At 40.9% G+C, this 16,000-nt stretch overlaps 1 protein-coding gene across 1 annotated transcript in view; it reads left to right on the top strand.

Annotated features, from left to right (window-relative positions):
* ccdc39 (coiled-coil domain containing 39) overlaps window positions 1-16,000 on the top strand; it is a 138,090-nt gene that overhangs the window by 105,585 nt on the left and 16,505 nt on the right. Inside the window, exons 16-19 of the mRNA XM_060834446.1 lie at window positions 3,794-3,900; window positions 9,323-9,463; window positions 12,019-12,198; window positions 12,592-12,683. Coding sequence (XP_060690429.1) covers window positions 3,794-3,900; window positions 9,323-9,463; window positions 12,019-12,198; window positions 12,592-12,683 — 520 coding nt within the window. The remainder of the gene's footprint in view (window positions 1-3,793; window positions 3,901-9,322; window positions 9,464-12,018; window positions 12,199-12,591; window positions 12,684-16,000) is intronic.

The following is a 16,000-nucleotide window of genomic DNA, read 5'->3' as shown; positions in this document are numbered from 1 at the left end:
TTTTAGAATCCATTTAAGAAATTGGCAGCCTTGAGCTGAGCAGATGTGGAAAACTAACACTGAAATAGAAGTTAAAACATTTCTAAAGTTTGACATGTAGTTAGAAGATTTGTTCCTTTCAAATCCATAGCATGTGCAAGTATTGCTATGAGGTTGGGATAGTCTTTCACACCTATGACATACCAGGGGGTCTTAACTTGTGATCCAGAGTTAGGAACTAGAAATGTGTGTTCTGCCACTGGAGAGCAATAGATATCAGCAGCTCATCTGAATTAATTAAATAAGATTCAAGGCCTGGTTTGGTAAATCTCAGACCTCCCAATGGGACATCTGTTTCATGACACAACTGTGGGCATAACCAGTCTATCCACACACAATCTACAGTGATTTCTATCTTGTAATTGTGTTTTTTTTTAATTTCTTCAGTACAGGTAATTTTCCTATAACACCTCAGTTGCATTACAGCGAAACCTCACCTTCTAGAAATAATAAGACCTATGGAAAAAGTGGGGTTAGAGGCAGACTAGCAAAGAATATCACTCATGATCACTCAAAAATCACCCAAAAGTTTAATGCAAAGTATAGCACACCCTGAATGAAGGTTGAAAGCATATTTGTAAACACAGTACATTTTAAAAATGTAAGAAAACTGCTCTCTGTACAATACTTCTCACAGAAAGCTGCTCTGGTGCATGCGCAGAATGACATGAAGATGGGCGCTGACACTGCGTATATGCAGCATGGTGCAGAGACTTCAACGCATGCGCAGAATGACATGAAGACCAGCACTGATGTCACAAGCACAGAATGGCACAGAGAGTTCAGCATATGCAGAACGAAGCATGTAAACCTATCCCCACTGGAATCGTGCTGTTGTCAACAGAGGTCAGCGCCCCAGAAAATACCATTCCCTAATCCTTCAGCGATGTTATAGCCAAATTGTCCTGCCGGAACACACATTATCCCAGAACTACCTGTAGTTATTGAAAGTACTTGAGCTTCATTGTATGTATTCTATCAGTAATTCAGGAATACTACTTAATTTATACTTCAAAATGATCTGGTGCGTAAATTCAACTTCCAGTAATGGCAACCAGTTGGCCTGTTGAGAAGGATGAGTTGTGCCATCTACTTCACACTAAAATAGAAAATGTATCAGTTTTTGTCATGGCATGAAAGCAACAAAATTAATGTTATCCATCTTGATGAGAAATATTTGGTATAATAACATGACTTGGAAAAAGCACGTGCATTTTAGCTTTTGTACAAAAAACAAATATTCCACAGACAATTTTAAAAACTGCCTTCTCCATGTCAGAATTATCCAATCTGCTGTTCTTTGTGGGAAGAGATAACAGTCATATTTCAAATTCTAAAAATAGGATAAAAGCCCCAGAGCTGTCATTGGATTTAATTTATATATATATTTTATTTGTATAAAAATAGGATAAAAGCCCCAGAGCTGTCATCGGATTTATACATATTATTTGTATAGCAATTATCATCTTAGGTTGCCCAAAGTACAGGTGGTTCTCCTATAATGCACATTTATTAAATGTGATTTGTCTGTAACACAAACTTTATAAAGTGAACTATCATTTGCTGTTACGTGATTCTCATCACCGGCAATAGGTGTTGCGATACACAGAAGACTGAATTCCGCAACGGCATCACGTGATCAGTCAGCTTCTGCACTTTTTCATGAAAGGTAGTGCAAAATATTTGTGCTGGTGGACTTGGAAAAGCATCATGAAAATGTCTACAGCCTGAGGACAAGAAGCTGGGAGCAATCTGTTAATTTGCAAACTTAAAAGAGTTGAATCAAGAGTGAAATTTCACTGGAATTGACCAACAGGAAAAGGACAGCATTGAGGAGCAGTTTGAAACTTGGCTTTGTTGTTTGTATTAACAGCTTTTTTAAAAAATTTATTTTTGTTTAAAAATATGTCCAGATGTTAAAGAATATCTGCAGACGCAAGTGAATCTGTTTCAGTGACTAATCACTATGGTAACCAACCACAAAAAAACCCAATACAGGAGCTGGGACATGGTCAGTCAGCTGTTCAGGGTGGTCAGTGTCAGGATGAGGGAGAGAAAGGTGGGTGGCACACTGTTATTTTAGGTGCATGTGCGGATATGTCCAGAGGGGCTGGGTAGGCTGTGCAGAAGAGATTTAGGGTTAGTCAGGGTCAACTGTTAGCAAGGTTGAGAGAGGGGGAAGATGTTGCAGGAAATGGTAGGTACAGTAGCAGCGATGGCATATGAGGTGTCAACGAGAAGATGGTGGCACTTTCACTGATAGAGTGAAGCTTCCTACATTCTGTGCATTCCTTCAGATAGTTGAGACTGCACTGGTCTGAATGGTAACCTTGGTCCAGGTTCCAAGAGAATGGCATCCTCTGGTAGCCTGGGAGAAAAGGCTGGGAAGAGTCCTGCTTCTGCATCACCCCATCCCCATCAGCAGCACCTCCATGTCCCTGGCCACATACAGAGGCACAAATTTCCCATTGTTTGCCAGGTCCAGGGCCAATGTCAGGAATCATGCACAGCAGCTTCAGAATGACAGCTCGCCTGGGTGCAATATCTTTTTAAACATGGTGCTGCACCATGGGTATTGGTCAATTTTGGGATATCCAGGAATGGGGAGTTGTTTTGGAAATGGCACATATGATGGTGCTAGAATGTGTAAAAGGTGCACCAAAGGGTGGGATAGGTTAAAAAAAAGACTGATTTTGTGAGCTAAGGTGACAGACATCCCCAAGCATCACAATGTGAAACCCTCTGAAAAAAAACGACAAAACTGACAGCAAAAGATTTGAAGAATCAGCCGTTGATCTATTAAGGCAAGTTTCATTATAGAATTTGACTTGTTACCATTGGATGGGATTAGAAAACTGGCTAGAATGTCGTGCAGCCAGCAGATATAGATGCCAATTGAGAGTCATCAGTTGAAGATTTTCATGAATTGCTCTATGCAGGTCCATACAACAGGTCAGTTACAACAGGTCAAAATGTATTTAGACTGTGCTATCGTTTGTGTTAGGCTAACTACTATTTTTGTTTTGAATTTTACTGGTTTGTTCCAATCCTGTTTTTCCCATAAGCCCATTATTCCTATTGTATGATTTTCTATAACACAGAGTCACACAGGAATGCAACTACAGTGTTATAGGAGAGCCAATTAAGTAATTTTGAAGTGTAGTCATTGACAAGATTTTTCACTTACGAAGGAAAAAAGTTTGCTATTCCTTGTGCGATAAGTTTGGAAAAAAGCTTTGACTGGGCCTGAAGTGCAGATTTCCTTTCGTCCAGTGTCTGTTCCAGTGGGGCACCTTCTACCCAGCATTCATGGCATCTGTGACCAACCAAACCAACTATGCTCACTGAAACATGCAGAGCCCAAGAAAGGAAATATGAAGCAGCAACTGAAAATTAAATTGAAAAGAAAATAAAGAATATACATTGTTTTGATAGGGAAAGAAAAAAGACACAGACATAACAAGTTAAAAACTTAATTTTCAAATATCTAACACTACTCTTCTTGAAGAATACATTATTTATCACAAAGTTAAAAAATTAATTGCTCCCGAGTGCATCAGTCCTAACCTTTCCAGCCATTTTTACTGGTAAACAAGTAAGTTAGTACTGTAAGGTCATGCTGTTATGTCATTTATGGAGAATTGAGCAAATTCTTCTACCTACTGCGTTATAACACAGAAAATTCGAAGTTCAAAATCTAGTGAATTCAACACTTTCAAATAATTTAAATGTACTCTTATCTACAACTTGATAGGTGAAGAATTTGAGAATAAATTAAAGTTGGAGGAACAAAAAAGGGCCATTCATGACAAGTACAGATACAAGCGCAGGCAAATACGAGAGCTTCAAGAGGACATTCAGGTAAATATTTACAATAATTATGTTCCAAACATTAGAAAGCAGATTAAACTGTGCTGTTCTATAAGTCAGATAAGTTGTTTTCATAAAACACTGGAAAGGTAAATGATTCCTTTTTAAAATTTGTAAAGTATTCAATTTATTATTAAAACTGATCACATTTGTGGTCTCCCCACTGGAGGATGTCGTTGATTAAACAGATCATTTAAAAAATGAGTAATATTAGCATCCAGAACTATTACTTCCATAATGTTAAGGAAACAGATTTAAAATTTCAACATGAAATCAACTATTTGAGAGTTGTTTCTGGTATTGACCATAACAACAGAAAAGTGGCATTATTATTCTTAAGCTTAAAATTCCAAGTATTTGGACATTCATTTCAATATGCTGAATTTTTATTTTAGGTTTGATTATTAAATGAAAAATTGTGCAAATGAGTTAGTAATAAACAACATGAATGTTTCATTCTGACCTCCAAACAATAGATATGCACTTTTGGTTTTGTACAGTAGTTTATGATCCCAATGTCCCTCTTAATATGGTGAAACACGTGATGGTTGAAGGAAAACTTAAGTTTTAAGACTCTACAACAAAATGGAAATTGCTGGTGAAACAGGAGTTCTAGCAGTATCTGTGGGAAGAAAGCAGAGTTAACATTTCAAGTCAGATGACTCTTAGTCAGAACTGATAGCAGCTAGGAAAAAAATAGATCACTGCGGCAGGCCAACACAGAAATTGCATATAAAGGTGCCGTGTGGGGTGGTGCTGGGAGTGTTGTAGACCAGGGTGGCTGGAGGGAACAGTCTCTGCGGAATGCTGATAAATAAGAGAAAACTGTGTCTGGTCACAGCATCCCACTGGAGGTGACGGAAATAGCAGCTCAAATTCCAAGGATGTGGGGGACCAGGTGAACCCTATCATTGTTGTGGGAGGGAAGAGAAGGGGTCAGGGCAGAATTGCAGAAGGTAAATTGGACTAAGATCCTGTCAACCATGGTCCTGGAGATTCCTTGGTTTAGGAAGATGGACATTGAGGTGCCCCTGCAGAAGGTGGTATGATTAGAATAAATGAGATGGAGAAACTGGAAGAATGGAATGGAGTCTTTACAAGAATAAAAGTGTGAGAAATGCATAGTCCAGGTAACGGTGGTAATTGGCAGGGTTATAATGGATATCAGTCACCAGCCTATTCCCAGAAATAGAAACTGAGATGTCAAGGAACAGAAGAGTCAAAGATGGTGAGATCAGGGTGGAAATTGGAAGCAAAATGATAATTTCTTCCATTTCCAAATAAGAGGGGCAAGCAGCTCCAATGATCGCATTAATGTACTGGAAAAAGAGTTGTGGGGAGGGATTGAGTAGCATTGGTTTCCAGCATCTGCAGTTCTTGTTTTAGAATCATAGAGACATACAGGACAGAAACAGACCCTTTGGTCTCACTCATTCATGCCGCCCAGATACTTTCCAATACTTGGCCCATATCCCTCGAAATCATCCCTATTCATATACTCATCCAGATGTCTTTTAGAACATAGAAAAGTGCATCACAGAACAGGCCTTTTGGCTCACAATTTTGTGCCAAGGTTTAATATAATAACTTAACCTACACACCGCTCAACTCACTGCTATCAATGTGCATGTCCAGCAGTCGCTTAAATGTCCCTAATGACTCTGCTTCCACCACTGCTGGCAACACATTCCATGCTTTCACAACTCTCTGCGTACAGAACCTATCTCTGATGTCTCCTCTATACTTTTCTCCTAATATCTTAAAACTATAACCCCTCATACCAGTCGATCCTGCCCTGGGGAAAAGTCTCTAGCTATTGACTCTATTCCTCTCATTACCTTGTACACCTCTACCAGGTCTCTTCTCTTCCTCCTCCTCTCCAGAGAGGAAAGTCCGAATTTATTCAACCTTTCTTCATAAGGCAAGCCCTCCAGTCCAGACAGCATCCTGGTAAACCTTCTTTGCACCCTCTCCAAAGCCTCTGTATCTTTTCTACAATAGGGAGACCAGAACGGGACACAGTATTCCAAGTGTGGTCTCACCAGGGACTTGTAGAGCTGTAGCAAAACCTCGCAGCTCAAACTCGATCCCCCTGTTAATGAAAGCCAAAACACCATATGCTTTCTTCACAAACCTATCCACTTGGGTGACAACTTTGAGGGATCTATGTACTTCCACACCCAGATCCCTCTGTTCCTCCACACTGCCAAGAATCCTGCCTTTAATCCTATATTCAGCATTCGAGTTTGACCTTCCAAAATGCTTCACTTCGCATTTATCCAGGTTGAACTCAATCCGACATTACTCAGCCCAGTTCTGCATCCTGTCTATGTCGCACTGCAGCCTGCAATAGCCCTCGATACTATCGACAGCACCTCCAACCTTTGAGTCATCTGCAAATTTACTAACCCACCCCTCAACCTCCTTATCCAAGTCATTTATAAAGAGCAGAGGCCCAAGAACAGAGCCCTGCGGGACCCCACTCAACACTGACCTCCAGGCAGAATACTTTCCATCTATAACCACTCTCTGCCTTCTGTCAGCCAACCAATTCTGAATCCTGACAGCCAAATCTCCCTGTATCCCATACTTGCTGATTTTATGAATGAGCCTACCTGGGGGAACCTTATCAAATGCCTTGCTGAAGTCCATATACATCACATCCACTGCTCGACCTTCGTTGACCTGTCTTGCCACCTCCTCAAAGAACTCAGTAAGATGTGTGAGGCATGACCTGCCCCTCACAAAGCCATGCTGATTGCCTTTAATGACACTGTGCTTTGCCAATTAGTCATAAATCCTCTCCCTCAGAATTCTTTGTAAAACTTGGCTGACCACAGACGCAAGACTGACTGGTCTGTAATTGCCAGGGATTTCTCTATTACCCTTCTTGAAAAGAGGAACAACATTCACCTCCTTCCAATCCTCAGGTATGACTTCCGTGGAGAGTGAGGAGGCCAAGGTCCTCACCAGCGGCCGAGCAACCTCCTTTCTCGCTTCCCAGAGCAGTCTAGGATAAATCTGCTCTGGCCCTGGGGACTTATCAATCTTAATGTTTTCCAAAATTTCCAGCACATCAACTTCATCAATCTTGATCTGGTCCAGCCTGTATCCCAGCTCCTCAAAGTTTTCATTCACAACAAGGTCCCTTTCCTTAGTGAAAACCTAAGCAAAAAACTCATTTAGGGCTTCCCCTATCTGCTCAGACTCCATGCACAAGTTCCCTTCGCTATCCCTGATCAGCCCTACCTTCTCCCTGATCATTCTCTTATTAGAACATAGAACAATACAGCACAGAACAGGCCCTTCGGCCCTCGATGTTGCACCGACCTGTGAACTATTCTCAGCTCATCCCCCTACACTATCCCATCATCATCCACGTGCTTATCCAAAGATTGTTTAAATCTCCCTAATGTGGCTGAGTTGACTACATTGGCAGTTAGGGCATTCCACGCCCTTACCACTCTCTGAGTAAAGAATCTGCCTCTGACATCTGTCTTAAATCTATCACCCCTCAATTTACAGTTATGTTCCCTCGTACAAGCTGATGTCATCATCCTAGGAAAAAGATTTTCACTGTCTACCCTATCTAATCCTCTGATCACCTTGTATGTCTCTATTAAATCCCCTCTTAGCCTTCTTCTTTCCAATGAGAACAGACTCAAGTCTCTCAGCCTTTCCTCATATGACCTTCCCTCCAGACCAGGCAACTTCCTGGTAAGTCTCCTCTGCACCTTTTCCAATGCTTCCACATCCTTCCTGTAATGGGGCGACCATAACTGTACTCAATATTCCAAGTGAGGCCACACTAGTGTTTCATACAATTGCAGCATGTCCTGGCTCATTGTCGAGCACCAAATCTAAAATGGCCTTTCCTCTCATCGGTCTGTCTACATACTGAGTAAGGAAACCCTCCTGAACACACCTGACAAAAACGGTTCCATCCAAACCATCTGCACTTAGGAAGTTCCTGTCGATATTGGGAAAGTTGAAATCATCCATAACCCTGCTACATCTGCATTTTTCCAGAATCTGCCCGCCTATGAGTTCTTCAATCTCTCTACTGCTATTAAGTGGTCTGTAGAAAACCCCCAAATACGGTGGCTGTTCCCTTGCTGTTCCTAACTTCCATCCATACTGATTCTGTAGACAAACCTTCCTCAACAACCTTCATTTCTGTAGCTGTGATGCACCCTCTGATTAGCAATGCTACACCCCCTCCTCTTTTTCCACCCTCCCTGTTCTTTTTAAACGTTCTAAACCCTCGAACATCAAGCAACCATTCCTGCCCCTGTGAAACCCACGTCTCCGTTATGGCCACAACATCATAGTCCCAAGTACTGATTCATGCTCTAAGTTCGTCACTCTTATTTCTGACACTCCTTGCATTAAAGCAGACACACTTTAACCGATCCCTTTGTTTCATCAAGTGAGAAACCTTGCCGATAGATTCACTACATCCTGTCACTGCCCCATCTCCAAATGTCCCCCTCTCAGATATGTGGCTCTGATTCCCACCTCCCTGCTAAACTAGTTTAAACCCTCCCGAACCACATGAGCAAATCTCCCACCCAGGACATTTGTGCCCCTCCAGTTCAGGTGCAACCCATCCTTCATGTACAGATTCCACCTTTTAAATGCTGCAATTGTACTAGTCTCCACCACTTCCTCTGGCAACTAATTCCGTACATGCACTACCCTCTGCATGAAAAAGTTGTCCCTTAGGTGCCTTTTATATCCTTCCCCTCTCACCCTAAGCCTATGCCCTCTCATTTTGGACTTAGTAAGTACAGACTATTCTTTTCCCGGCAATATTGTTAATTAACAACATCAATTAAGACATATGAAAATTTGCATTCAACCTTTTTACCTCTTCAGAAACTCAAACTTTTGATCACCAACTGTTCATGTTTGCTGTATTTGCAAATGTCTCAGATTCAAGAATGAGACAATCATGAATTAAAATCCTACTATGGCAATTTAAATTTAAATACGCCTGGAATTTAAAAACAAACAAACTGGTATCAGTAATGGTGATTGTGGAATTGAGAAATTCAAAACACCCGTGGTTTGCTCACATCTGTTTGGGAAGGAAATCTGCCATCCTCATCTGGTCTGACCGATGTGAGATTCCATACCCATACCAATGTTAATTGTGCTCTGAAGTGGCCGAGAAAATCACTCACTTGTATTCAAATTGGCATGGTGTCGCATCCCAAGGAAAACGAGAGACAGTCAATAAATGGTAGCTTTGCCAACCATGCTCAAGTCATCAATGAATAAAAATCACAACACATAATCCCCTTATCACTCTAAGAAAGCTATAAACATTTTGGATATATGGAGAAGATGTTCTGTAAATTGTCCTCCACTCCCCCAAAATTAAAAGATTAATTTTTGACTTCTCTATCAGTGCATGATGAACACCTTCGACAACCTATTAAGAGAACAATCAGCACTTCATGCAATGGTTGAAGAGCAACATGACAAAACCAAACATCTCATTAAGGAGCTGGATGATCAGAAACTCAAGTTGGAAAGAGTGACAAAACACGTATGTATATCTAAGTTTTACTGTTTTAGCATAGTATTAATACCACATTCTTTTAAATTGCTTCCATGCTCTGAACCAATTATATTTGACAATTAGTTGTTCTCTGAGCTCTTTAAACCTTGCTAATTATTAATAGTACTTTACAACAGATGATCAGATTTATCTAGTAGCAACGTTGGAGACTGACGAAATGAAAATAGATTACACATTTAAATTTCAAGTAAATTAATAACTAGCTCAACTAATATTTTATAGGTGATCTTTTATTGGAAAATGCAGTGCTTCTAGACACTAAACAGACAAGCAAAGCAAGAGAATTCTAGCTGTTTATCAAATTGAAAAATAAGGCAACTGTCAAAACCTTTTTAAAATTTCCATCTCTGTTCATTTCATTGTGACATTTCATATGACAAAATTTTGTCCTACAATTCTATTTTTCTCTAATTTTCTCTCAACTTTTTCCTGATAAAATAATTAATTCACTACAGGGAAGTTTTGCTTTTTGTCATTTATATAAAAGATTTGGATGAGAATATAGGAGGTATGGTTAGTAAGTTTGCAGTGACACCAAAAAGGGTGGTGTAGTGAACACCGAAGGAGTGAAAAGGAACCTTGATCAGATGGGCAAAGCAGCCAAGGAGTGGTAGATGAAGTTCAATTTAGATAACTGCGAGGTGCTACATTTTGAGGGGGCAAATCTAGGCAGGACTTGTACACTGAATGGTAAGGTCATGGGGAGTGTTCCTGAACCAAGAGACCTTGAGGAATAGGAATCTTCCATAGTTCCTTGGAAGTGGAGTCGCAGTAGACAAGGTAGTGAAGGTGGCATTTGGCATGCTTGCCTTTATTGGTCAGTACACGGAGTATTGGAATTGGAAGGTCAAGTTACAGCTTTACGGGAGATTGGTTAGGCCACTTCTGGAAGACTGCATTCAGTTCTGGTCTCCTTGCAGTGAAATTTGAAAAAGTTCAGAAAGGATTTACAAGAATGTTGCCAGGATTGGAAGGTTTGAGCCATAGGGAGAGGCTGAATAGACTGCGGCTATTTTCCCTGGAACATCAGAGGCTGAGGGGTGACTCAGTTAATAGAATCATGAAGGGCATGATTCCCACTCCCAGCACCTTTTCCTGCCACTGCAGGAAATGGCAAAACCTATGCCCACACCTCCCCCCTTACCTCCATCCAAGGCCCCAAAGGATCCTTCCACATCCAACAGAAATTTACCTGTACATTAACTGTATCCATTACACTCAATGCGGTCTCCTCTACATCAGGGAGACAGGATGCCAACTTGCAGATCTTTTCAGAATACATCTCTGGAACACCCACACCAAACAACCCTGTGGCTGAACACTTCATCTCCCCCTGTCAATCCACCAAGGACATCTAAGTCCTGGGCCACCTCTATCGCCAAACCCTAACCACCCTATGCCTAGAGGATGAATGCCTCATCTTCCACCTTGGGATCCTGCAACCACATGGGATTAACATGGATTTCACCAGTTTTCTCATTTCCCCTCCTCCCACCTTCTCGCAGTCCCAAGCCTCCAATTCATCATTGCCCTCTTGGCCTGTCCATTGTCTTTCCCATCTACCCACTCCACGCTCCTCTCTGACCAATCACCTCGCCTCCCCCCCAGACCCACCCTTCTCCCATTTATCTTTCAGCCCCCTGGCCCGTAGCCTCATTCCTGATGAAGGACTTATGCTAGAAATGTGGATTCTCCTGCGCCTCAGATGCTATCTGACCTGCTGTGCTTCTCGACTCATGAAGGGCATGGACAGGGTGAATAGTCAAAGTCTTTTCTCCAGGATAGGGGAGTCCAATACTTTAGGGAAGGTGAGAAGGGAAATATTTGAAAGGGGCCAAAGGGGCAACATTTCCATGTAGTGGATGGTGTGTGTGAAATGAGCTGCCAAAGGAAATTAGATTAGATTAGATTAGATTACTTACAGTGTGGAAACAGGCCCTTCGGCCCAACAAGTCCACACCGACCCGCCGAAGCGCAATCCACCCATACCCCTACATTTACCCCTTACCTAACACTACGGGCAATTTAGCATGGCCAATTCACCTGACCCGCACATCTTTGGACTGTGGGAGGAAACCGGAGCACCCGGAGGAAACCCACGCAGACACGGAGAGAATGTGCAAACTCCACACAGTCAGTCACCTGAGTCGGGAATTGAACCCGGGTCTCAGGCGCTGTGAGGCAGCAGTGCTAACCACTGTGCCACCCTTTGGAAATGGAGGAGGCTGGTACAATTACAACATTTCAAAGGCATGTAGATGGGTATATGGATAGGAAGGGTTGAGAGAGATATGGACCAAATGCAGGCAAATGGTACTAGATTTATTTAGATTATCCAGTCAGCATGGATGAGTTGGACCGAAGGATCTGTTTCTGTGCTATACACCTCCATGATTCTAAGTAATTGTAATAACATTTTCCACCATTGATAAATTCTTATCAAAGTTTTTTTGTAGCTACGTATTCAAGATAATACATTTGTCCTATTAAAAAATCTGATGTTGAATCAATTTTTATACCAGTGCTCTAAAGTAGTCAGAGATATCCGTTCTGCCAAGAAAAGCCCAGGACAAACCCAAGAGGAGCAAGATATTGATCTTCGTGAACTACGAGACTTTAACAAGTCATTGAATAAGCTATTAGCTAATGCAATGGATGCTTGTCCAAGTTTGGCTGCAGATCTTCAACTTTATTTTGACCAGGTATGACAAGTTAATCCATCATGTCGGATTTTGAGAGCAAGTGGTATGAATCCTTATGTTTCTCAGTCGCGTTTAAGACTGGGGCTTAAATCTGTTTTAAATGTATCGAACCATACAGATATGCACTTTAATTATCAATTATGAAATAATTTCCCTTTGAAATTCAAATTTAGCATTTAAGAGACGACTCCTAAATATTACAGCTCTGGCTTTTTCTATTTCCAACATCACAAATCAGTTCTTCTGACCATAATATAATTTGGTTTGATAATTATTTGTCACAATATACAAGTTTTAAACTATACAATGTGATAGAAAGTCTGTTCACAAATAAAATCTACCATTAAGATACATCTGAGGTCAATGAAGCCTAACTGCCAATTATTTTATTAGGCTGGTTTACCGTTACCAAGTGCACCAACATCACCAAGTAGTCATCACAGTTCAAGATCACCATCTGTTCACAGTTCTGCATCAACAACAAGGTTAGTGTTATACAAATAAGCATGTCTAGTGAAACATTAGGCAAACATGCTGTGACCAAAAAAGATTCTATTTAAATACTAATTTTAGTAGTACTTTTTATTTTAGTAAATACTAGTTTGTTATATCAAGTCCATGATTGCAATTAAGGGTTTTTTTGAGTTGGGGGGGGATGTGGGGGAAATGGGGGAAGAGGTGGAAATTCTTCAAGCACGTTAGGTTGTTCTACATCTACAGCCCTGAAACTGACTGGACCTTTGGCCCAATTGATCTGTAATAGCATTTATACTACATAGGAGTTTCCTCTCACGACCCTTGTTCTAAAACCATCAGCACAGCCTTCTGCTCTTTTTTTTTAATCATTATGTGCTTATCTGGTATCCCTACAAAGCATTTATGTTCTTTACCTCAACTGTAGTAACATGTTCAATATTCTTTCCACCCTATCGATAAATAAATTTTACCCAAAATTTATTTCTGGCTACCTGTATTTATAGCTCCATCGTTAATGAATCCCTTACAAGTGAAAACATCTTTTCTATATCGGCCCTTATTTTTTACTTAGCCTTCTCTTTTGAGAAAAAAAACTGTCTAGTCTTTGATAGTTGTATTAGTTCTGATCACATCCTTCTGCATTTTACACCTTATCCAACATTTGTGGTATTCTTTGCATAATATTCTTTACGTTACACAATACAGCAGGCTCAAATGCCTTTCCTGTTTTTCAATGTTATTCCTCCAGAAATGAATTGAAATCCTTGCTGTGCTTTATTTAATAAAAAGGAAAGCTGTATTAATTTATCACTACCTTTATAGGGGTTCCTGTATCTGTTCCCTCAAGATTCCTTTACTTCTATACTTCACTTCAATTTAGGACACACATCTTCCAGATCCAACCAAAAAATGGTCCAGTTAGAGATTGCTCATTTATCAGTGACTTTTATGGCCAGATATCTTGAGTCTGGCCTTACTCAGTGTCTCCATCACAACTAAACTCGCCAGAATCTACTTTGTGTAGGTTCAGCATTAGAAGTGCAGATACGCCTCCTCCTGCCCACTTTTTACAGCAACTGCTAAATAAAATATTAAAAAATCCAAAAGCAACTTTGATGACCACTGAAAGAAACGAGTGTACCGTAAATTGTAGAGAATGTAAGCTGACAGGTTTGTGGGTAAGAGGGTAGAGTACCAGGCAGGTGAGGTTATATAATCGGGAGAGAAGGTAGATGGGGCAAGTTGTGGCAACAAAATGCAAATTTGTGCATATTTGGAGAGAAGGCCAACTCACCTTCTGAGATAGATTAAATTGTTTACAGTGTAGAAACAGGCCCTTCGGCCCAACAAGTCCACACCGACCCGCCGAAGCGCAACCCACCCATACATATACCCCTTACCTAACACTACGGGCAATTTAGCTTGGCCAATTCACCTGACCCGCACATCTTTGGACTGTGGGAGGAAACCGGAGCACCCGGAGGAAACCCACGCAGACACGGGGAGAACGTGCAAACTCCACACAGTCAGTCGCCTGAGTCGGGAATTGAACCCGGGTCTCAGGCGCTGTGAGGCAGCAGTGCTAACCACTGTGCCACCGTGCCACCCTCAACCACTGTGCCACCGTGCCGCCCTCAAAGTGCTGCGTAAGGCGACAGGGAAAACCCCATCCCATCAACTGAGGAAGGATTAAATTCTCAAATTTAACTTGACAATGAAGATCTAATTGGTGGAGTTTCACTCGATCAAGTCATCACACCTACTATTAATTCTGCATTCTCTTTCCTTCGGAGGAAGATCACAACCTTTTCTTCGCGCATTTGTGTTTTTACTCCCCCTCCCTCACCTTCCATATTCAGTTTGTCTTGGTTGTATTGTCCACTCAAGAGAAGTGAGGTTCGCTGTTTCGGAGGAAGGGGAATGATTAATGAACCCTGGCTTGTTCCAAAACCTCAAGTATAGGAAAGACTACACGGTTTTGATCCAAAAATATGCTAACAAGCTCACCACAAATAATTCAATGAATGCCTTATCTAGGCCGATTGTTCAAGTCTGTACACAGATTTAAGTTCTCTCATAATTATCACTGCCATTGCTGACAAGCTCCTATTACTTCTATCATTCAATTCTTAGCCTACTGTGGGCTGTCAGGGAGCCTGGACACCACTTGCACAAATGACTTCTTACCTTTCTCAATTCTCATTATTATCCAAGCTACTTCTACCTCCTGGTTTCCTGAACATAGGTTATTCCTCACTAGTTCAAAGTTTGGGAGAAGATTTATAGCTCGGGTGCTCATTGTTGTGGTTCTGTTCGCTGAGCTGGGAGTTTTTGTTGCAAACGTTTCGTCCCCTTTCTAGGTGACATCCTCAGTGCTTAGGAGCCTCCTGTGAAGCTCTTCTGTGATGTTTCCTCCGGCATTTATAGTGGATTTATAATAGCATCATGAGCTAATAAAGTCACCCACTTATTCCTTGAATCCGGTCCTTCCTAAATATTCTGCACCCTTTAACATTCAAGTTCCAAACCATATCAATGTCCCTGTAATAGCCATCTGATTGTTTTGTTTGTGCTATCAGTTCATCCATTTTGTTTTGAAAGTTATGTGCATTCAGACACAGAGCCTTCAAGTTTTAGAATGCAAGAAATAGGATCAGGATTAGGTTATTCAGCCACTTGAGCCTGCTGCGTCATTTATTAGGTCACAACTGATCTTTACCATGCCTCAACTCCTCTTTTGTACTGCTACCCTGATATTTCAAAATCCTATGAGAAGTTGAGGGTCATCTACCACCTCTTGAAATATTTTCAATGATCTAGTATCAGGGCAAAGCACAGCAAGACAATCGACGTTTCAGGAAACGTCGATTTTCCTGCTCCTTGGATGCTGCGTGACCTACTGTGCTTTTCCAGCACCACTCTAATCTAGACTGATTTCCAGCATCTGCAGTCCTCACTTTTGCCAACACTGGATTCACAATACTTTCTAAGTTTGTCCAATTGCTCTTAACTAAATTTTACAAAAACAGAACTTGGATACCAAGTTTATAACAAACCAAAAAATTTATTATTAATATTATAACTTTAGCAGGGCAAAGCTGAACAAAAAATAAGGCACTAATTAATATCTATAATTTCAACCCAATTGACAGACAGGCAGACGTAGTTAAGGGATAAATTATAAAGGGAATTAAAAGGAATTATTTGCCGATTCAACTTACAGTTTCAAACGATTCATGCCAATCCCTCCAGTAAGAGAGTCACCAGTGAATATGAATAGATTCAATAGACTTGTAGAATTATTTAACTATTTTTTGAAGACTGG

Source organism: Hemiscyllium ocellatum, chromosome 13, assembly GCF_020745735.1.
Source record: "Hemiscyllium ocellatum isolate sHemOce1 chromosome 13, sHemOce1.pat.X.cur, whole genome shotgun sequence".
NCBI classification, from domain to species: domain Eukaryota; kingdom Metazoa; phylum Chordata; class Chondrichthyes; order Orectolobiformes; family Hemiscylliidae; genus Hemiscyllium; species Hemiscyllium ocellatum.
Note: the sequence above shows the minus strand (reverse complement) of the source record. Positions and strands in the feature narration are given on the sequence as shown.